Consider the following 23548-nt stretch of genomic DNA (forward strand, 5'->3'; position numbering starts at 1 on the left):
CGCTTCGCCGAAGTGATTCACTTCGCTTTTCGGGGGGGGTAGTGATGGGGTACGTACTAAACAAGCCCAATAGCAGTGACGGCCCATCAGCCCAAAGCCCAAGGAAGAGTATCAGTTCGGCATTACCAAAGAGTTCGGCCCCAGCCTACAGCTCGGTAAAAGCCGACCAATCAAGCTCTACTCTCAGATCGGCAAAAGCTGCTCGGCAATAGTTCAGCAGTTCGGTCTCAGTTTTCAACCGAACTGGGAGATAGTGGACTCATGCAGAACCTCCACGACCTCCACTACACGATCTATTTAGTGGTGGACCCATGCAGGATCTCATGACCTCCACGACATCCACGATCTAATTAGTGATGATGTAAGCCACGACCTAATTAGTGATGATGTAAGCCACGACCTAGTTAGTGGTGATGCAAGCCACGATCTTAGTTCAATGTATAAATAGAACTTAGATCAGATAGACTAGAAAAGGGAAAAAAAGAGCTCTCTAGACATCAAAGATCATATAGCAAGTCTGTATTTGTAAGCTGTAAACCAGATCAAGCAATACAATCTTGCCCTCCTTTCTTCCCGTGGACGTAGATTTACCTCAGTAAATCGAACCACGTAATTCCTTGTGTCGTGATCTATATTTTCTTTTACCTGCATTTACTACCATCAAAAATTCGCCAAACCATCAAATGTGGTCTCTAAAATTGGATAATTAAGCACAATTAGACATTTTTCTCTAATAAAAATTGAGAGTTTTAGTAATTTTAAGTACGCTTTATAAATAAAGAAATTGAGAATTAGAGTTGCATTTAGTTTTCGCATGGGTGTAATTGATTAATTGTGTTTGTATCTATGAATTTTGCTTGCCCAAAATTTGGAGGAGTATTTATTTCATAAAACTAAAGGATTGGATATCTAAATAAGGAACACTATTAAGTCCTATGAAAATGGGAAAAGTCGATTTGTTTTTCGAAGAATATATATGTGATTTATCGCTAAAATTAGATGATAAAATATGGAGTATTTTAATTAGTAAAACTATTACCCTCCAATAAAAATTTGAAAGTTCGAATATGTTAAAAATTAGAATTAATACCTCCTCATCCCCCAAATATTATTCCAATTTGACCCGGTACGGGTTTTAAGAAATATAATGAAAAGTGAATTGAAAAAGTTAGTGGAATGAAGTCATACTTTTATATATTAGTTTTATAATAAAATATGAGTATTAATAAGTTAGTGGAATATGAGGTTCATTACTAAAAATGGTAAAAAATAAAATGAGACAAACTTTTAGGGACGACCGAAATAGTAAATTATGACAAATTTTCAGGGACGAAGTAATACCATTTTAAGGTAATGTATACCGTACACGTAAAACTATTAATCTTTTCCCAATTGAATTGTACTAATACTTTTTTTATCCAATAAATACGCCTAGTTTTATTACTCTTGTAATAGTAACATTTTTTAATTTACTTTTTATCCCTAAATTTTATTCTTCTAGCATAAAAACGCCCAAAAACGCCTCTCAAAACCCTAATTTCATCATCACCACCGCAATTCGAACCCAGTCTACTCAAAATCCTAATTCCACCACCGCCGGATGAAGAAGAAGAAGCAAATTCCCGCCGGCGGGCTCGACAGCGACCTATCCTCGACGATTCATTCTCAGAGTGAGTTCTTCGATCATTTGATCGAGCTTATTCCGTCCAGATTCTACATTTCCGCTGACGACGATTCGAAGCCATGGTACCAGGGACTATCCAAGGCGGCGAAGGCCTCGCTGAGGCTGAAGACGAAGGAGAATCTCAAGCTCGCACGGCGCAACCGCTTTGACCCCGACGCGGAGCCCTCCTCAGTCGCCAAACTCGTCCAGCAGCGGGAGGACGGCGAGTCTCCGTCTAAGGAGATCGATTTGGGAGATAGCGAGAAGAAATCGGTTACTTATGAAGAGCTGAGAGAAAAGCTGCGGCGGAAGATCGAAGCGCTGAAGGGGAACCGCGGAGAGAATAGATTTGATGAGAAGAAGATGAGGAACGAGTGGAATAAGAGGAGCAGGGACGGGGAGGGTGAGGGCAGTGCGAGAGAGAAGAGAGAGAATGTTGGTGAGGATAATGATGATGATGGAGAGGAGATTATTGAGTATGGGAAGGTGAAATTAGGGGACGAAGGCGAGGGAAGGAATTCCAACAAGAAGAGGAAGATGTCGAAGGCGCAGGAGCTGGAGAAGGCGAAGAAGAAGAAGGAGGTGATGAAGGAGAATCCGAGCGTTGCGGAGAAGGAGACGTGGAAGGCTGCGGTGAGCAGGGCAATGGGGGTGAAGGTGCATGATGACGCCAAGTTAATCAAGGGGAGCATGAAGAGGGAGAAGAAGAGGAAGGAGAAGAATGCGGAGAAGTGGAAGGAGAGGGTGGGGACTGTGGAGAAGATGAAGGAGGAGAGGCAGAAGAAGAGGAGAGACAATATTGTGGGGAGGATCAATGATAAGAAGGCGAGGAAGATCGCCAAGAGGGAGAAGAAGCTGATGAGACCCGGCTTCGAGGGCAGGAAGGAGGGATTCATTACTAAGGAGTGAGATCAAGTGACTGTTTTTTTAATTAGGACTTTGTGGTTTGATATGAAGTATTCATAGTTTTGGTTTTGAGTTTTTGAGATATATTGCTCATTATCTTGCATCCATGGCTATGATATTTCACATTTTAATATGAATGCATCGATTGGTTAGTATCGATATATTATGTTCATTTGCTTCATCCTTTCCCTAGTTAAGCACTAATATATCAAGCATTGCTGCATTTGATATTGGAGGTTTGTGTTTTTTGTTGAAGTGGTGCAGGGTTCTTGATTTATCATCTGCTTACTTTAGAACTTGAGTTTTTCCATACGAAGTATACATCAGTTTAATTTTGAGCTGAGATACCGTCTGCATCATTGGCTTTAATGTTTCGCATTTGATTCTAATGAGTGATTGGTTGAGTGTGGATGGTGTTGGATTGTTTTCATTATTTAGCTGGGTAGCTTGTGATTGAATATATCCGAGTGAAAGTCAGTAAGTTGCCATTTCCTATATGTGATGCTCATTTCCTTCATCCTTTCCCTAGTTAAGTAGTGTATTTGAAGTTGCGTAGGGTTCTTTGAGGGCCGTTAAGAGGTCTTTGTTACTAAAAACTGAAGACTAATTGGGATATTTCTCATTAGTGATTGGATTAGTATGGATGCTGTTGGATTAGTGTCATGGTTTAGTCAGAAAGCTTACAATTGAATAGAACTGCTTTGGCTACACTTGGCCTTTTATATGTGGACTGGGACTAATTGAAGTGTATTGCTTTGTGTAATGTTCGTTCCGTTCACCCTCCCTCGTACTTGAGCAGTTCTTGCATATGCTTTCATTTGATATTGCTGGTCTGTGTTCATGGAACTGGGTTGGGGGTTCTTGTTCTGATCAGGCCCTTAGGGATAGCCCGAGTTTCGTATGGCCTGTTCAAAACTGCTCTGTTGCAAAAAAAACACGAACATTTCTTTCTCGACTCAGCACCAGATGTTGATTGATGCAATTTGTCTTCTCATTCTGCTTATATAGATTATCTCACTCAATTAACACATTTTGACTATCATGGCACATCTACGAGTGCCATGATAGTTTGGGTCCAAATACCCCAGCGCCCCTTTCACTTGCGTGCTCTGCCCCCCATTGCAGGCTTAGCTAGCCCGAAATCTGACACTTTAGCCACAAGCATTTCATCCAAGAGGATGTTTGAGGACTTCATATCACGGTGTATGATGCCTCGGCCCGTGTGGAGATAGTCTATTGCTCGACCTACTCCAATGCATATCTTAAGGCGCTGCTCCCACGAGAGGGGCTGTAAGCGATTGTTCTTCTTGTAGAGATGGTCAGCCAGTGTGCCATTTGGCATGAATTCGTAAACAAGAATCATTTCATTATTCTCCTTGCAGTATCCAATCAAGGAAACTAGATTCCCATGTCGAAGTTTATCAAGTGTCTCGATCTCTGTCAAGAACTCACGCTCCCCTTGATTTGAGCCCGGCTTCAACCTCTTTACAGCTACCATCTCTCTCCCATTATCCATAAACCCTCTGTACACTTTCCCAAATCCACCTCTTCCCACCACATTCCCTTCATGGAAGCTCTTCGTTGCTACTTTGATCTCAGCTAGTGAGAAGCAACGACAGAGACGACGTTTGAGAGACAAAGTAAGGCGATGACAACAACTGTCTTAGTAACACTGGATTGTTCACTAGCAAGAAAGAACATGGTGAGGTTTTGAAGGAAGAGGAGGATTGGGACTAGCAAGACTCATGTCATGGTTGCTTAACTTAAAGACTTCAAATCCTTCAAAGGGGCTATGCTTATCCAAGAATTCATGGCGAGAGTGGAAAGAAACGGAGATGTTTCTCTTCCCCTGGCGTTTCTGGCCTTCCACCATCACCATGTAGTTGTAGATATGGTGGAGCAAAACTATATCATCAGGACTACTGAAAGCAACCATGCCATCGATACGAAGGATGAAATCGTCGTGCACTTTGAGGCCGACCTCACACAAATGAAGCCCCACCATGTACCTAAACCCGACATCAACACTCACTCTCCATATCCTGTTGGATGGTAGAGATGATTCCAGTACCCCGAACATGCCATCATCGGATCCTCATTTTACGTTCTGGCGATGAACGATTTCAAGGGCAGTGCTGTCGTCGAGATGCACGATGCCCCGACGCGGATTCCACTATCCCCGCCGTGGCAGTAGGAAATGTTACATCGATATGTTTCACAATCGCATAATCATCTTCTTACTCGTGAATTACGCCGCCGCCGCAGCAGATCCTTATCACATTTCGATCAACTGCGGCGGAGCTGCACACGGCGGCAGACACTGGCTCCGAGAAGGCTCATCAACCGTCTCAACCACCAAGGGAGGCCTCATCACAGCTCGAATTTCTGCCTCTCGGTTTTTCTATTCATTGAAGCTGAGTCCAGGTCAGAAAATCCTCCGCCTACACTTCCATCCATCGTCCTACAATGGTTTCGAAAGCTCCAACGACTTCTTCTCAGTCGTAGCGGGTAATTCGTCGTTACTAGCTAATTTCAGCGCTTCCGTAACTGCTCGTGCTCTTGCTGTCATGAAACAATTCTGTGTAACTGTGGAAGAAAATGAGACTCTTAACATAGCTTTCTTCCCTGAATTGGGAAATAGCTATGCTTTTGTCAATGAGATTGAGATTATCTCAATACCTTCCACCACTCCTCTTCACTCTGATGGTGAGGTTGCCTCAAATCCTATCATCCATGTTGACAACAGCACCACGCTTCATTATCAGCACGTAAAATGGGGGCCTGTTTCGTCTGGGGATGATATCGCTTCCATGTTCGGGATGTGGTCTAAACAACCACGTGTTGGGGAAGACGCGGAAATAGGTACTAATAAGACATGGAGAGTGTCTGTTGACGCGGGATTCAAGTACTTGGTGAGGCGGGACTCCACATGGATTTTGTGCTTCTCATCAATGGCAGAGTAGCCTTAACCAGTGCTGACATGCTCCAGCAGAGGAGGGGAAATAGAGAACTCTTTTGGTATAATAACTATATGGTGATGGATAAAGAGCTCAAGCTAGTTGATATCTCTATTTCTCTGCACTCTCACCATGAATTCTTGGATCGACACGGCCCACTTGAAGGATTTGAAGTGTTCAAGATGCGCAGTCATCAAAGTGCCAGTTTTCTGAATCAAACACAAGATTCGGCATTACTGACATTGCTGCACTCTCTAGTATACAGTATCTTATTCCATATATGTTGCATATCCTTTATAGTCTATTTGGAGCACAAAATATCCCAATATAAGTTCACCAGGGAGGATAACAAACCATTGGCCAGGGAAAAGCAACCCAGTCATCGCTTTTCATTAGCTCGGATCCTAGATATATGTGGATATGGTGGTGACGGAAAAGGGTTCGTGGATCATGGAAGAGAGATTGTTGTCATAAAGCCATTAAAGATGGATTCCAACCAAAGGGAGAACACGTTCCGGAATGTGATTGTGGCACTATGGGGTCTTCGACATGTTTCCCTTATTGGTCACTGCAGGGAGCAACAAGGGGTGGCTAGGAAAAGCAATAACTTTTTTCCTCAATCTTGGAAGCAACGACTCCAGATCTGCATTGACACTGCTCCCAAGGTCATACATCATGATCTGAAGCCTGCAAATATTCTGCTTGTGGCTAGGCTTGCAGATTTGGTCATGTAAATGTGAAGAGCGATGTATATGGATTTGGCGTGTTGTTACTAGAAGTGCTAAAAGGTTTGAAAGAAATTGACCTGAGACATAGCGGTGAACAACAAAACTTGGTTGTTTGTATGAAGCCGCGCTTATCTGACCAGAGGAAACTGATCCATACAAACAGCAGGTCCACGATGGTCGGAACAACTCGTGGCATGCATGCAGTTGAAGTACCAGTTATCTACAGAGATTTCAAAGCTTCCAACATTCTTCAAGATGAAGTAAGTTGTTCAATTATAGGCTTCCACTTTTAAATCAATAACTTTTTTTTAATAACATGTATATTTGTTTAAGTTTGATGATTTATCTGCAGTTGAAAGGTCTTAAAAATGAGGCCCACGTTCCAGCCCAAGCTCCGGCTCACAGTGATTGGTCGAAGCACACGACGGATGTTGAATATCCTCAGACTACACTGCCTCTCCAAAAACAGGCTTGCAACCCACAGACTGGAGTGGGGATCATCAACAGTATACTCTTATCTATCCTGTGATTGTGATTTCTAGTAATCTCTATACTCTATTGACCCCAATATCTTATTGTAAAACACTTGGTAAATAAGAGTGGAAAATAAAAAAAAAGAGTATAGAGTTAGTTGAAGCATAAACTGACGTGCTTATGTTCAATGTGTGTGTGCTTGATATTATCCCTATTTCTTGATGAGAGGTCATCCTCCTCAAGAAAATCGACATGTTATTTGATATAAGAGTACATTATTGTATCATATCTTTTCTTTCCATGGAGTTTCTGTTTTATTTGTATCCCTTTTCTTGTTTATAGAGACTACTAGTTTATAAGTTTGCTCATATGATTAAAAGTCCAAAAAATATATAAGATGCCTCATTTATTAACTTGGTATGGTATTATATTTTATACTCCTTGTCTCCAAAACTTTGGCATATGGACGGATACAGATTTAAAAAGAAAAGAGTTGGTAGATGTAGTTTGAGTGGATAAAATTTAGACTTTAACTATATATATATAGAAAAAATGTGATTTTGTTGATAAAAAGAGATGTTTGTTTAGAAGATACTCCCTCCCTCCGTAAGCCATTAAGAGTCCCGTTTTTTAGCGGCACGAGTTTTGAGAAAAAGTTAGTGGAATATGAGTCACACTTGTTATATTAATTTTAAATGAAATGTGAGTGAAATGAGTTAGTGGAATGTGAGACCATATTATCATTTATAGTAAAAGTGAATCGAGACTCTTATTTGCGGACGATCTAAAATAGAAAAACGAGACTCCTATTCGCGGACTGATGGAGTAATAAAGACCAACTAAAAAAAGAGATGAACTATATTTTTCAAGCAAAAATGGTCAAATACAAGGGTGCAGTTGAATTGAATCGAGCAGAATGTTTTTGTGCTTAAGCAAAATTTAGATATATTCTCCTATTTCAAATATCAATATTTTATTTTCAAGTTAGATTATTAAAATCACGATAACACAATACACTCATTGATTTCTTAATACAATAAAATAGAATATATAGAATTACAGTACTTACTACAAAATTCATTGAGCTTGCCCACAATGAGATTTTATTCTTGCAATATTGTGTCATTGCAAGATATTTTTAGGGAATAACATGCTCAATAATCACGAAAAAATAATAAACAACACAAGAGAATTGTTGACTCAGTATGTCTTACGATGAGAGATTCCAAGCTAAAGTTTTTCATTATAATTTTCGAAAGGCAACAACCGTGAAATACTACATATAGAGATGCTCAAGGTTTTCGGTTCCGGTGGTTAACTGCGGAGCCGTAACCGCCTGTTCCGATTCCGAACCGGAACCGTGGCTTTTTTCTTAAACCGGAACCGCCATATTTTGAACCGCGGGCCGGTTCCGGTTCCAAATATTACGAACCGAAACTGTGCCGGAACCGCCGGTTCTGGACGGTTCAAAACCGGAACAGTGAAAAACCGTCGAAAAACCGTGAAATCTAGCTGGAACAGCGAAAAACCACCGGAAACCGACATTTCGGAACCGTGAAAAACCGTAAAAATCGCAGGAAAACCGATGGTTCGGAACCAGAATCGACGGTTTTCGAACTGAAACCGGAACCGTGAAATAGCCTCGCGGTTCGGTTCCGGTTCCACATTTCTCGAAACCGGAACCGGCGGTTCCGAACCGTGGGCATGTTTAACTACATAGCCCATACATCGCATTCGATCACAAAAACTTGATTTCGAAAAATAAAACTTTGATATCAAGTAGTTTCAAACTTCACACTCTAAGACACATTAAACAAATACATAGAATTCGATCTCAAAATTGGTCTAAAAACTTGAATGAACAAATAACAAGTGGAGAAACACATACATAGTATTCGATCTCAAAATTAGTCCAAGTTGAAATGAAAATTGAATGATCATATAACAAGTGGAGAAAGTGCACACACCAATCATTAGGGGAAAAAGTAGTGAATTCGGCTACTCACCTCCTCAAGAGCCAAATGATCACTTCTCTTTGAAATTTTTCATCTTATCACCAAGTGTATACTATTCCCACTATCCAAATTCCCCAGTCTCATTTTTATAATATTAATATTAATATTCTTACAATAAAAGTATTTTTAAATACAACTATACATGCTCACATGAAATTGAGGTTGCATAGAAACTTATTCATTACAATTAGTTAATTAAGTTATACTGATCGATTCATAATATTATGACCGTACACGTGGCAAGCCGGTCGGTCGTTACTCGTTATCATCTCAACATGATATACCAGCGACAAAGCTAGGGCTCCAATCCAAAAAGGGGAAATAATGAGAGTTTTTATGTAAAATCTATAGATTCTGTTATATAATCGAAAAAGTAAAATCTATAGATTTTTAACTTTTGATAGAACAAAATTTAGATATTCTTTAATTTATTTAAATTTAAGAATATACATACATTAAATATTAATTAATTATAGAATTAAAGCTCTAACGTGGAACAAATTTGTTATTCTCAAATGTAACAAATATTTTATTTAAAATTTTAACATGTACTCCTATTAAAATACCCCTAAATTATTTCAAAATTGTGACCCTACCCCACCATGTAGTAGATCTGCTAAGACATGTGTCGAATGACTATTAATTTCTTGGTAGATATTTGCACAACTTTATAAATAAATATATGTGGTTAGAGAAGTACTTTAGAGCATCCGCAGCGGTGGCGGTTGGCGCCACCGCCGTCCGTTGCCAGCGGCAAGGCGAAGGACCGCCACCGCTGCAACCGCGCCGCTGGCACGGCGCTGCTCGATGTATCGAGCACGTCCGTGCCAGCGGACGCACACGTGGCGGTCTCCCATTCGCCAACGGCATAGCCGTTGGTTTCAAACATTTTTTTATTTTATTTTTTTAAAAAATCGGATTTTTATTAAAAAATTGATAAAAAATAAAAAAAAAATTTTCACTTCCCCAAAAAATTATATCCGTTTATAACCGTTTTTCCCCACTTTTTAATTTTTTTTTATTTTTTTTACCCCAAAAATACACACTTTCATCTATAAATACCCCCAATTTCACTCCAAAAAATTCACACTTTCATTACACAATTCTCATCATCAATCTCTCATATCCATTTTCATCTTCCTCTCACACCCTACAACACCACTATGTCCGGTAACGACGACAACCCAAGCGGCTCTCACGGTTGGAAACCCCGAATGGTTCGGTTCGCAACCGTTTCATAGTCCGGAAACGGAATATTCGGCCCCTCCTCTCACCCAAGATTCGGGCGTTCCGAGTGGCTACCGGCCATACCCAATCGACGATCAAGGTGCCTCCGATGGGCGCTACGGGTGGACACCGGAGCCTAGGCCTCGCGCCCCTTCCCAAATGCCGAATCCTCCATCTCGCGCCGGTGTCCGCACACCGTACTCACCGGCGGAGATGGAAAGATTGTTCAAGGCGTACTTGGAAATCTCCGAAGATGCGGTGGTTGGAACGAACCAATCCGGCGATCACTTTTGGTGGCGCGTCTCTAGCCGGTACAATGCACACCGGCCGCCGGGAACGATCGAGCGCAACGAGAGTATGGTGCGCAACTGCATCGGCCGAGCCAACGAAGAAATTGGCAAGTTCAACGGTTATTTCATCCAGGAGTCCCGGAATGCCGGGAGCGGCCGAAGCGAGGTCGACATCATCACCGCCTCGCTGAGCACCTACCAATCCATGAACGGTAAGTCGTTCAAATATCTTAACGTTTGGCAGGAGACGCGGACGCACCCGAAGTATAAGGGAGGCATAACATCCTCCTCTAGCGGCTCCTCCAAACGCTCACGGTCGGCATCCCTATCCGACGCCGGCGAAGAAGTGGCTAGCCAACTCGCCGAAGCTAACTTGGGTAGCCCCGATGCCCAACCAAGCGGTTCCCGACGCCGACCGCAAGGTAGGAAGAAGGCGGCGGCCGAACGACGTCGCGCCGCGACTCCATCTGCCCCTGCTCCCGAACCTGCACCCTATGTTCCACCTCCACCCCCGAACAACTCGTTGTGGGCCCTTTTGGCCCAACTCAATATGGCCGATAGGTCAACTATGACCCCCACGCAACTTCAAACGCACGAGTCCATGATATTGGGTCTCCAAAAACAATTGGGGTTGGTGCCGCCGGATGCGTAGTCTTCCTCGGGTTATATTAGCCAATAATTATGTAATTTTTAATTTTTAGGAGTTTAATTATGTAATTTTTAATTTTTAGTATTTTAATTATGTAATTTTTAATTTTTAGGATTTTAATTATGTCTTTTTATTTTATTTGTAATTTGTTATTTTTATTGTGGTTTTTTTAATGAATTTTAGTATTATGAAAATGTTTTTGTGTAATTGAATTTTATATTAATTGTGCTCGTCCTTGCGGAAGAGCACAGTTGTGGGTGTTGTGCTCTTGCCAGAGAGCAGGCATGAATAGTACCGCCCGGGCCCACAACCGTGCCGCTGGCAAGAGCACGGTTATGGATGCTCTTACGCCCAATTAAATATGCAATATGTGGAGATTGACGTAACATTTTATACAATATTATTTTATGTGTTAATGAAAAGAAAGTAAAATAAAAGAGATGAAAAAATAGAGAAAATGTTGTTTTTATTTAGAAAATATTTTATTTTTAACATGATAATTTAAAAAGAAAAACGTTTCATTTCTAATGAGACAAGAAATAGCAGTATTCATTTTTCATTAGTAAACACTAGAATGTTTTTGCTATGATTCAATCCTATTTTTATATTTAGCTTTATCGAATTATTTTTTTAATTACATAGATTGAAAGGGAAAGTAGCCTACAAAAACAACTTTATAGAAAGGAAAATGATTTTAGAAATGACGGAAATTGAAAGCGAAATAATGCGGTGCTATAATTGCGGCTGTGTGGTTGCTGATTCAAGCACTACATATTTTTTCGGACTATATGTTTAAAGCGAAACACATTTGCCCCATCTTCATAATTGCATGTATCTCAATATATATACTTGTCATTCAAACATACATGCAAAAAAATTGCGACATGTTACACTTTCTTTTATTACCTAAAATCACAAACTTTTTAATTCACCTTCACACAATATGTTCATTATTTGAAAAAATGTAAAAGTTAAGAAAGTGTTGAACTCATACTAAATTGGCGATCCAAACCAGAACTATAACTGGAACCACTAAACCATTTCCTAATCAAAATCGGGAAATTGGCTGTTAAGTTGGTTACAATTCCCCTTCTGTAGTCTATAATTGAGATGTTTCAGACCGATACCAACGATAATCAGTGGCGTAACCAGGATTTATGATTTGGGGTACGAATTTCATAATAAATAGTTACGCCATAAATAAAATATCATTAAATATATAAATAATTTAAAATACCAATAATTTTTATTTGAGGTATGAATTGTAATAATTAAAATAATAGAAATATAAAAAATAAAGCAATTAAAACAAGTAAAAACAATTTGAATTATGAGTTTTACTACAAATTATATTACATAAATGATAAAAGAAATAGGGTATAATATTACAGATCAAAACAATTAAAAAAATAGTAGCATAATATGAAAAATAAAAATAAAAAATAGCAGCGTAATTAATTAGTAGTATAACTTCAGGTATAAACATAACTAAAAAACACATAACAAAAGGAAAATTAAGAATGAGAAGAATTAAGTTTGCCGCTTTGAGGAATCGAACACGAAACATTAGATAATAATAACCAATGAGTTTCCACGGGACCAAACATAACTTACTTAAATTTGTACTAAAACTAGTATTAATACAATGAGTTTCGGGGGTAGAGTTGTACCCCCTTATTCCCACCTAGATACGCCACTGGCGATAATCAAACTGACATAATCCCTATTTTTTGGCAACGTTAATATCTTAGGTCTAATATATCCTCTTCAGTCTTATCTTTGAACTATTAAGCCAATGCAATGTCAGCCGTTGGAATCATCTTTATCAATATGTAGGAAATATATCTCCACTTGCAAAATATATATCTACTATTCACCAAAATTGAGTTAATATATATAGGTCCACATTTTCCCCACATTTCATGCAATATCGTCTCCAATCCAAGAGACTTCCATGGATAAAGTAGAGGGTGGTGGATTGCAGCCAAGGATGACTTGCCGGCCAGCCGGTATCGCGTGCTACCGGACAAAGGGTCGCCGGCAAGTTGTCCTTCGCTACATTTCTCCCTCTGCTTTTCATGCAAGTCTCCGGTGATCCATTTTTATGTCAATATGCTTCCATTTCTAAATTTCTTCCTAATTGGTTTGAACTAGTAATAAAGTTTTAAAAATTGTAATAATGCTATGAAATGAAGGTTTAGCAAAAGATAGAGTTAATGTTACCTTCATCTCATCTTTCAGGTGGAGCCTTTTGTTTACCTAAAAAATGTTACTTTCATCTCGTCTTTGTAGCAATAGGTACATCGATATTATTGCTAATAAATGAAAAATAAACAATATTTTTCATCGATACAGAATGAGAACTGAAATTACTATATAAGTTTCATTGGTTACTGATGTTTACCTAAATGATTTTAAGAAGGAACTCTATGATTATGACTATCAATTTTCATTATTGAAAGTGGCATATGTATAATGAAATATGGTGAGGAAAATAAATAGAATAGAGTATAATATATTGCCTTGATGAATATATTTCACCATGGTTGGTTGCTATTACAGGAGGTAGGCGGCGCCGCCGTGCCAGCCGCGGCGCAAGTCATCTTAATAATGTGAAGGATATGATATGGAGCTAGCAATCGCCATCAACAATCTATTTTTGGGGCCAGTTTTAAAACTCGTTATCCTATGTTTGCTTTACGTTTGCCCTATTCTTATATAAAGAGTTTTGTGGTCCATGGGTGATAAAAGTGTATAATAATGAGCAATTATAAACAAAATCATCGTCGATCTATAATTGAACGCTAATGTCTACGAAAAATAGTCTTGTTTTTCTATTATGAGCCGCCCATCAAAATTATTTATCGTTCTCTTTCTTTTACTTTATCATTTTTTATAAAAACACATGTATACTATCAAGACTATGTTTTTATGGACGGATGTAGTATGAAAAAAAAAGTTGGGCAAAATCTGTTTCGTTCACCAATTTAAAAAATTTGCCGAAAAAATCATGAGTTTTTTTTTTAATCTTATCGTAACAAGGCAAAAAATTAATTCGTATATGTATAATATATTGTTGATGTTTTTCAAGCAATCAAACACATTGGTCTCGTGAATAGATGGCTATGGATAAATAATTCACCAGTGGTGACGTCAACATATGATTTTTTTGGGGGCTATTTTAGATAAGGTTTTATCAAAATTTTCTGCTACGGGTAATTATGAAAAAATCTAATAAGTAATCTTTATGGTTTTTTTCGGCTGATTTTAAAATTGAATGGCGAAACATTATTTGGCCTAATGTCATGAGTTTTCCAACCATTTGTACTAGTAATACATTTCTACAAATTTTTGTTTTATTACATCTTTGTACCAACTACCAACACATTTTATGTCATTAATTCTTATATTAATGCCTTTCCTATAATTGAATTTGCAATGACGACATCACTTTCAAAGACATAGTTGTTGCAAGTGGTCGCAATTGGGACATAGCACGTGTTTCAATTACGATCGCAATTTCAGATGACGTTTGTATTGCTATATCAAAATGTTCTGTAATGATAAGAGACATCTTCAAAATGAGTAGTAATCATACGTCACAAAAATAAAAGCATGCTGTATTACACAATTTCGTCATATTTGAGGATGTAATGTGTCTTTGTGATAGGTGAAAGTGTATTTATTTTCTAATGTTACTTGTGATTTGGCTGAAAAAATAATTAATTCATATTATTAATAAAAATATGATAACAAAAGATAAAAAGTAAGGTGGAAGTTGAAATATTTTATCAACTTAAGAAGAGAGAGTTTATTATGACACCTATGTCTAGTACTAGTATTTTATGATATCTGTATATGTATTCTATTTTAATTTTATAACACGATTAATCTCAATGTAATATACCTTTAACAAGGTATTTATTTCAACAAACAAGGCCCTTTACAAAAACAAAGACCTTATATATAATAAATACAACTTCAATTGACTCTATTCCTAAAAGTAAAACTTTGCATATATACAATATCCAGAGATGTCACCATCAAATGTAATGAATATTCCTTGTCCATTAGTCAAAGAATGCAATGCTTCAACGGGCAATTGTAAAATTTAAGACCAAAAAATTCAATTATTTCATCACAAATAAAATATTTGAAATATACATTCTGATTTGTTCCAAAATTTTTAAAATAAGTCAGAAAAATGATGAATTTTTTATTTTGTTTGCAATTACTCAACAACTTTTTTTAGTGAAATTGTATCTGATATGCATTCGATAAATCATACTAAGTGAACCTCGTACTGCAGAAAACGGAACAAATCAAGTTTAAACCTTTTAGAAACACAAGAATACCATTAAGCTACAAAATTTGTGGGTGAATATACTGAAAACTTAACCAATATAGCATATTACTACAATATATGGATGATTAGTTCTTGAAGATCATCCATCTTAACACAACGTCTTATCTTGCTATATACCATCCCAATCTACGTGCTTAATAATATTGCACCAAACACAAAATCATTAAGCACTATTCAATCACTATTTCTGATAACCCCCTTCTCAAGTTGCCCTCAAAATGGCCACTCCTTCTTATGCAACATTCTCTCCTGAAGCTTTCGCAGCATCCCCGGTGCACCTTCTTCGAGCCCCCGTTGCATCCCGTGTCACTGCCCTCACACCCCCCGGCCCCAACGCCATAGCCTCCCCCCTTGCAATGCCCTCCCCTGCCTTGATCTTCGCCCTCATCTCCGTGGCAGTGCTTGTGTTCATGATCATGTTTGATGTCTTTACCACAACGCGTATTGTGGGCGTGCTCTTTGACCGAGCCAGAGCATTTCTTGGTCCCACAAGAGCTTCCATGGCTATGTGGCTTCGGATCATGATCATGATGGGGATGATTATGAGCATTGTGGTGGTGCTCTTTGGTGGAATTCGAGCATTTCTTCGTTCCACAAGAATCTTCGTGCTTGTGCTGAATTTGTGATTCCGAATCATGATGATCCGTTACGTCTCTGTGTTCGTTGCATGAATGAGTTCGTGCACTGTGGTCGTGCTCTTTGGTTGAGCCCGAGCACTTCTTCGTTCCACGTTCCAAATCATGTGGATCGACTTTTCCACAACACTTGTCATCCTTGTCTCTGTCTCCGTTGCAAGAATGGCCACTATGCGCACTGTGCTCGTGCCCTTTGGTGGAGCCCGAGCATTTCTTCGTTCCACACGAATCGCCATGCTTGTGCTGATGGTGTGATTCCAAATCATGTTTGCTGTGATCATGCTCTTTAGAAGAGTTCTCGTCGCAGCAAGAAGACGTCGCCTGTTTCGTATGAACATGGGCGCGAGACTTATCAACGGGCGTCCCTCTAAGCAACAACATGCTGTTAAAAATAACCAACAAACACGTCCCAACATCCGAGAGCACGGCCGCCCAGACGAGGGGATGGCCAGCAACAGCCAGCCCTATTATAGCAGCTTTTGTAGAAATGGAAAGTATCACATTTTCAATTATCTTACGCCTCACCCTCCTCGCGATACGCAAGGCCTTAGGCACGCGCTGGATGTCGTTCGTCATCAACACAACGTCCCCGGACTCTGTTGCAAGAGCAGAGCCTGATATCCCCATGGATATCCCTACATCCGCCGTGGCTAATGCAGGGGCGTCGTTGAGGCCGTCGCCAATCATGGCCGTGGGCCCCTCCTTCTGGAGCTCCTTGACTATGCTAGCCTTGTCTTCCGGTAGAAGCTCGGCCGTTATAACATCTAGACCTCCCCCTAACTGCTCTTGTGCAAGCTGCGCGGCGCCTTGGCAATCCCCGGTTAGCATGACGGTTTTGATGCCTAGCAACTTGAGCTCCTCGATTGCTTCCTTGGCCCCGGTTCGACAAACATCGGACAGGAAGAAGACAGCAATAGGAGATGATTCCATGAAGACATAGCCAACAGACTTTCCTTGAGTATCATAGCCTTCTAATTTGGGAACTATATGCCAAAAAACATAGTGTTACTTACTTTTATGTTAAAATGCTACATTTAGTTAGGAAGTGAGGCGGTTAGCATTCGGTTTTCGGTTCAAATATTGCAAATAAATTCGGTTTTTGGTTTATTTCGGTTTTTTATATACCTGAACCAAAATTTCCTAAAAGTAAAATAGAACGAACCAAAATTAGAAGAAAATCGAACCAAGGTTAAAAATCGATTTGGTTCGGTTAAGATTTTTTGTTCACCCCTACTTTTAGTAGTATCAAAGATGTATGTATTACCTTCACTACATCCTGCTCTTGAACCAATTTTTTTGTTCCCAACATATAGCTCGTTGTCTTCGATTTTCCCAGAGATCCCTTCACCGGGGAAGTTCTGGAAATGCTCGACTCTATCCTGCCTTGGCTCAACCGAGCGTGTTCTAGCAAACGCAACCAGAGCAGCAGCCATTGGATGGCTTGATTTGCTCTCAATGCTTGATATCCTACATATCAAAACATGAAATGATCAGTTCCATTTTCATGAAATTGTGACTACTTTTCTCAAACAATCTGTTTATTTTACCAGTATAGCAGCGCGTCCAAGCTGACATCGGGGCGTAGGGACTTGAAATCCACCACCTGAAACTCTCCCCGAGTGATCGTCCCAGTCTTGTCGAAGGCCATGACTTTTATCCGAGCAAGCGTCTCCAAATGCTGTGCCCCTTTGAACAGAACGCCTAGCGTTGCTGCCTTTGACAGCGCGCAGAACATGGCAACGGGCGTGGAGAGGAGAAGCGCGCATGGACAACCGCTCACTAAAACAACGAGAGCCAAGTGGAACCATTCTCTCCTATTGTGAAAATGGAATGCAAGAGGCACTATGGCTAATGAAGAAGATACCACAACTATGGCTGCAATTAGGTAAAATTTAATCAAATTAGTCACAATTCAATGGCCTTAAAAATGAACATTTTTCTCACCTGGAGTGTAGTACTTAGCACACTTGTCTAAGAACCTTTGTGTGCCCGATTTCTTGTTCTGCGCCTCTTCCACGATCTTCGCCATTCTAGCAACGACACAGTCCTCTGCCACGGCTGTCGTTTTGATGCTTATATAGCCTGAAAAATAAGCTTATCAGTAGTGATGTTTCGGGTGACTAGAGCGAGGATTAAGGCATTTTTACCGTTTAGGTTGATCGTGCTGGCCCAGACGGTGGAGTCCTTCTGCTTCGTGACAGGGATGGATTCTCCGGTCATGATCTTCTCATCCACTTCACAACTGCCTTCTACTACAACCCCATCGATAGGTATGACTTGGCCGGCTTTCACTGCTAGAACGGTTCCCATCTTCACTTCATCCGCATTGATCTCTTCACCGGTCTCAGCTATGACCGCCTTCTGAGGCACTACGCTGACCAAAGACGACATAACAGCAGTCGCCTACACGAAACACGATCAGATAGTATCCGACTACATCCACAATAAATGAGATTAGTCACACAATCAAAGATTTTGCCATTAGTACTGACCTTATGGCTAGCCCTAGATTCGAGCCATTCGGATATTGTAAACAGAAACACGATCGTTGCAGCCTCCCAATAATCGCATAGAGCAACTGATCCAGCAACTGCAACACAACACATAGTAACAGAAAAAGATCAATCAAATCAAACTGTTTGATTCAATCAAATAGGTCTCTATCAAAAACTTGATCATAGCTCGTACGAAAAAGGAATAGCACGAAGCACGTGGTTAGATATCTATCAACCTGTGATCAACACAAGGATGTTGATGTCAAGCCTGCAGTTTCTTACTGCTGTAAAGGCCTTGAGTACGACCGGTGGGATGCCAACGACAATGGCCACAACGGCCAGCCATCTCAACGGGCTGTACACGTACTTCAAGAACGAAAGAGCAAGCAATGCCCCGCAAGCAACAGCGTAGGGGCTCGGCCATTTGTTCTTGTAGCTTCCATGGCCGTACACTCTAACCCCGGCTTCCATCCCCGAGTCGTTCAGCGCCTTAACTGCCACGGACAACACACAAAATCCCTCTCTATCTCAGTGATCAATTTATCCATTTGAAATGCAGGGGAAGGCTAAAACAGAGCAGCATGTTGCAGTTGAAAAAACTACCAACTTGTGACATGAATTTTTTATTTGATTATTATTTATAAATAACTCACCTAATATCGTGGCTACGACCAATAAAAAATTAGGAAAGAGGAGAAACTAACTAACAGAAAAATGAAACTAAATTAGGCTAATAATTAAAGCAATCTAACTAGGACACCAAGAAAATTAGCCCTTCTTCTGTCACATTGATTCATTCTTCTGCAACACACACACACACACAAAATATTAGTATTATAAATCGCTAAATTATCAGAAATAAATCATTTCAAAATTACAGCCCCTATAAAAAATGTCTTCCATATAAAAAAAAGTTGTCTTTAAACATCTGGAACTGAATTTTTGAAAAAAAAACAGACCCAAATAAAAAAGATTGTTTTTTTATTTAAATACAGACACACATAGATTGTTACCTATTTCAATCTGGGAAATGAGGAGAGAGTCATGGACAACAATCAATGTCTTGGTTGGGACAACAACTGAGAAGCCTTGGATCCCATCAAGAGAATTCATGATCTTCTCAATCAATGGCACCTCGGAGGAGCAGCAAAGCCCCAACACATCAAAGTAACTCTTCTGAAACTTCCTCTTCCCTTCCCCATTCTTGTCATTCCCTTCCATCTCTCTGTTTTTCCCTCTGCAAAAATGAAAAAAAAGCAAACACTAGTGTTGAGAGAGAGAGGGATTGGAAGGGGGTTTGTGTGTGTATATATATATATATATATAGGAGCAATGCCGCCAAACATTGCCACTTAATTTGTTTGATAATGGAAGAAATAGCGTCTACGTTTGTGGTGCTTTGGAATGGGACATAAATTGTTAAGAATCGGTTATTGAAAAGGGAAAGGGAGTAGTGTTGGATTGGATTCCACTAAATATCACACTCATTTTGGCACTTGCATTTTGATGTGTTTCTCTGCTCTGGCATGAGACTTTTGCTCCTGCTTTTTGCTTTTGGAAGGTGGTTTGGAATCCTTGTTTTTTTTTTATTGTTTGAGGTTGTTTTTACTATACAATGGGTGCAATCATGTGATTTTGTTTAAGTACATACAATATATTATATATCCAATATTTAATTATTTATTATTGCACCTCATTTTTCAAATGTGATTTATCTCTAATTTATAATAGGTTGTCACTATAAAAGAATATTAACAAAATTAATGGGTTGTTAGAACATGCGGTAAAAGAATATTTACAGAATTAATACGTTTTTACAGCGTTTGAACGGTTGTCACGTGTCAATTTATTGTTTGGAGCTTTGATTAAGTTATTGTTTATCTTTTATTTGTAGTTACTGGAGTTGTTTTTTGGTTGTCTGGTTTGAGAAGCTTGTGTTGTTTGTTGTGCCGGAGATGTTTGAATATGTTGTGTGATGTAAGATCGGTACTTATTGTAAAGGAATGGGTTTCACATTGTTGCGTGTTGTTATTTTTCGTTTGTTAAATTTTGTGTTGCTCTTCTGACGTGCCTTTAATGCCTTGTTAGTTTTGGGTTTTGTTGCACATTGAATTGTCGCCGTTCTTGATAGACACTACTCACGAGTTCTTTGGCTTCAAGAATTTTTGCATTCATAAAAATATTAATACCACAATTGGACTATATACCAAAATTAGATCATTACCATATAAACAAGTATATCAATTGGATTGTATTTCCTCTTTATTCATCTTAAAGTAAAAATGCTTAATCATTTATTCTCTCCTACACTTTATTAAATTAGCTTTAAACACTATAATTTCACTATCAAGGCTATTAAATTTTACGTTGCACATGTATAAGAGTAGTATTATAGTGTATAAGCAAGATTCAAATTAATTTATTTCAAATCACTTGTTTTATTGTTGTTTTAAGTTGTGTGTTTGTCGTCATTGTTTCTAAAAATTTCTTCATTTGTAAAGTCATTTATAGTGGACAGTTATGATACTTTTATTCGTATAATAATGAGTTTTGGATGGTTTGAGGTGGTTTAGGTAGTAAGCTCATAAAATAGTAAAGATGCCAGTAACGACTTAAAATAAAATTAATAAATCTCTAATTCTAGCTAATCTATATGCATCAAAATTCCACTATAGTTTGAGTCTAGAGGTATGGGAGATCTATATCCTACGGTGGTGTTCGGTTTCCAAGATAAAATAATACGAGATACAATCTAAGATTGAGTTGTGAGATTATTTTAGTCACAGTGGGTTAGCTATTACTAATTATCTCATGATTATCCATCTATGATTGAGTTGTGGGATTGAATCTCATGAACCAAACATACTACAAATTTAATTTCGGATACAATCTTGCAAACCGAACACCACCTACATATATAGAATCTTTCGAATCAATTTTAATTTATTTTAATACATAAAGCATATATAATTAAATATATATGTAATTAAGGGTTACGTAGAGTTAGTTGTACACGTCATTTCTAATTCCAATTGTATAGTGTACAACTAGCCATAATATTTTCCTTTTATATTATTATATGCTAAATATGTTAAATATATTAAATGAGGCCGAAAGACGAAATGGTCAAAATATTTTTTTCTTTTCATGAGTGACTAAAAACGTATTTATTTAATTTATAGTCGAATGTACCCTACAAATTTATTTTGTTATCATTATCATTCCTTGCCACGATGATTGATCCAACTTCCTATAATTAGTGTGCAATCATCTTATTTGCTGACTCGGAATTCCTAGATAGTGTATTCCCACACAATAAAACTACGATTCCTTGATTTTTTTTATTTTTTTTATTTTTGTTTGCCCGATTAGAAGTATTTAGTTTTTATTTAGATTTATTTTCTTTTTATTTGCCAGTGGGTTGTGAATTTGTTGGAGACTCATGTTCACACACGATTATATTCACTTCATCCATAACAGATAATCACGTTTTTCTCAAAAAAAAAAATAGTTACATTCTATTTTAAGTAGACTAATTAAGTGGATGGTCTCCACTCATAACACTTCAACTCATTTTTATATCACTCTCACATACTCCCTTCCATCCGTTCTTCAATAATTGTCCACTTTGATTCATAAAACTAAGAAATGCAAATAAACGAGAAGCTTACATACTAGCCTACGAGCAATGTAAAGTAAAATAAAAAAGAGAAAAAAAGACTTTATTCCATAGAACCTGGTTCATAGGAGATTATCCCAACACATATTCATTTAGATAAATTCCTAATTCTATCCTATGCTAGTAATATTCCTTAAAGTGGATAACACATATGAAAACATTAATAATAGAAAAGAACATAATAATCTTATTATAGTTGGTTGGGATTTAAAGAAGTCACTGAAGATATTTTAGATGGTCCTAAAATTCTCAGTAATGAGCCCATAAATCTTGTTAGATGAGTACCTTTGAATAATGAATATGTTTGTTACCTTCTCAATGGTAAAAGTAGGTTAATTGTCATTAATTATATCTTAATCGTAATAATAATATTTAGGAAGTGTTACTGAGCCGTCCCTTCATGGTGCACTCGATTTTGAAAAGGGATCGAAATCCATTGGCTGATTAGAATAGTTCACTAAATTTGAAAATTATTGTTGAAAATTTATAGTCCGATAAAATCTCAAATCTAATTAATTTATAATTTGAGTAGAATTGACCCAATATCTGATGGATAAGTAGTGTCATTGATATTGTATTCAAATGAGTATTGATGATTAAATGAGGTCCTCATCCACTATATTTTCACAGTTGAAAAACTAAAAATGGTCAATGAAATACCTCACAGTATTTATATTTCTGGATGGTACTAACATTTGTTATTTATATGTTGACATTTTGTCAACATTCGCAAATTTTAACTAGTAAAAAGTTATCATGAATTCAATCTAATATCCACTCTATATTTCATTAACTTTACTTTTCTTAGCATTGCACTATTATTCGTAGGCACATATTCCAATGAAGTGAAAAAGGCCTCTAAATCCACGTGTGACGGAATATGTGTCGAGCCCCTTCGTTGAAAAACGAAAATAAAATCTGTTTTTTTTTTGTTTTAATTTAAATTATAAATTAAATGATATTCTCTATTATAATATCAATAATGTTGCATATCATCATTGCTCTTGCACGCCCAAATATCATGAATCATGATACAATTAGTGGAGCAAGAATCGAGGTATATTCCGTAGCCAAAATCAATGATTCTATCATAATTTAATATACTTCTTCTCAAAAGATTAATTAGTTTATTTCACTATTAGTCCATTTCAAGTTATAAATGACTTTACCATCTTAATCACTCTTAATATATTTATTATTCATTGTTGGTACAACTCTAAAACATGACATGCATTTTCTATATTCATAGTAGTAATATTTTTGAAATTTGCATTATAAAATCATATTATCTCTTCATTTAATTTATTATATTATCTTCATAATTTTCATGGCAAAATAAAATGCATCACTTAAATCAATATGAATTAATTAATAGGCAAATTAAATAAACAAAATTAAATTTGTGCTGGCCATGCGTTCCATATTCCATATGCCTCCATCAATTAAAACTAGTTCTAAGATATA

The 23548-nt window shown here is 38.0% G+C and overlaps 3 protein-coding genes and 1 pseudogene across 3 annotated transcripts; 2 read left to right on the top strand and 2 right to left on the bottom strand.

Annotated features, from left to right (window-relative positions):
- The first annotated feature begins 1503 nt into the window (after positions 1 to 1503).
- LOC121787993 (surfeit locus protein 6 homolog) lies at positions 1504 to 2730 on the top strand. Its single transcript, XM_042186846.1, has one exon. It carries the CDS (start codon positions 1601 to 1603, stop codon positions 2570 to 2572), a length of 972 nt encoding a protein of 323 aa, XP_042042780.1. The 5' UTR covers positions 1504 to 1600; the 3' UTR covers positions 2573 to 2730.
- Positions 2731 to 3591: 861 nt separating this feature from the next.
- Positions 3592 to 4574, bottom strand: LOC121787819 (annotated as a pseudogene).
- Positions 4575 to 5902: 1328 nt separating this feature from the next.
- LOC121787159 lies at positions 5903 to 6934 on the top strand. The gene is made up of 2 exons (XM_042185814.1): positions 5903 to 6514; positions 6607 to 6934. The coding sequence occupies exons 1-2, from the start codon at positions 6371 to 6373 to the stop codon at positions 6781 to 6783; spliced, it is 321 nt and encodes a 106-aa protein (XP_042041748.1). The 5' UTR covers positions 5903 to 6370; the 3' UTR covers positions 6784 to 6934.
- Positions 6935 to 15266: 8332 nt separating this feature from the next.
- LOC121787408 (putative inactive cadmium/zinc-transporting ATPase HMA3) lies at positions 15267 to 19832 on the bottom strand. Its single transcript, XM_042186117.1, has 8 exons — positions 19419 to 19832; positions 18642 to 18899; positions 18403 to 18500; positions 18058 to 18313; positions 17855 to 17992; positions 17458 to 17785; positions 17175 to 17377; positions 15267 to 16893 (listed from the first exon to the last, which is right to left on the bottom strand). Exons 1-8 carry the CDS (start codon positions 19624 to 19626, stop codon positions 15446 to 15448), a joined length of 2937 nt encoding a protein of 978 aa, XP_042042051.1. The 5' UTR covers positions 19627 to 19832; the 3' UTR covers positions 15267 to 15445.
- Between the last annotated feature and the right edge of the window lie 3716 nt (positions 19833 to 23548).

Source organism: Salvia splendens, chromosome 22, assembly GCF_004379255.2.
Source record: "Salvia splendens isolate huo1 chromosome 22, SspV2, whole genome shotgun sequence".
Lineage (NCBI taxonomy): Eukaryota > Viridiplantae > Streptophyta > Magnoliopsida > Lamiales > Lamiaceae > Salvia > Salvia splendens.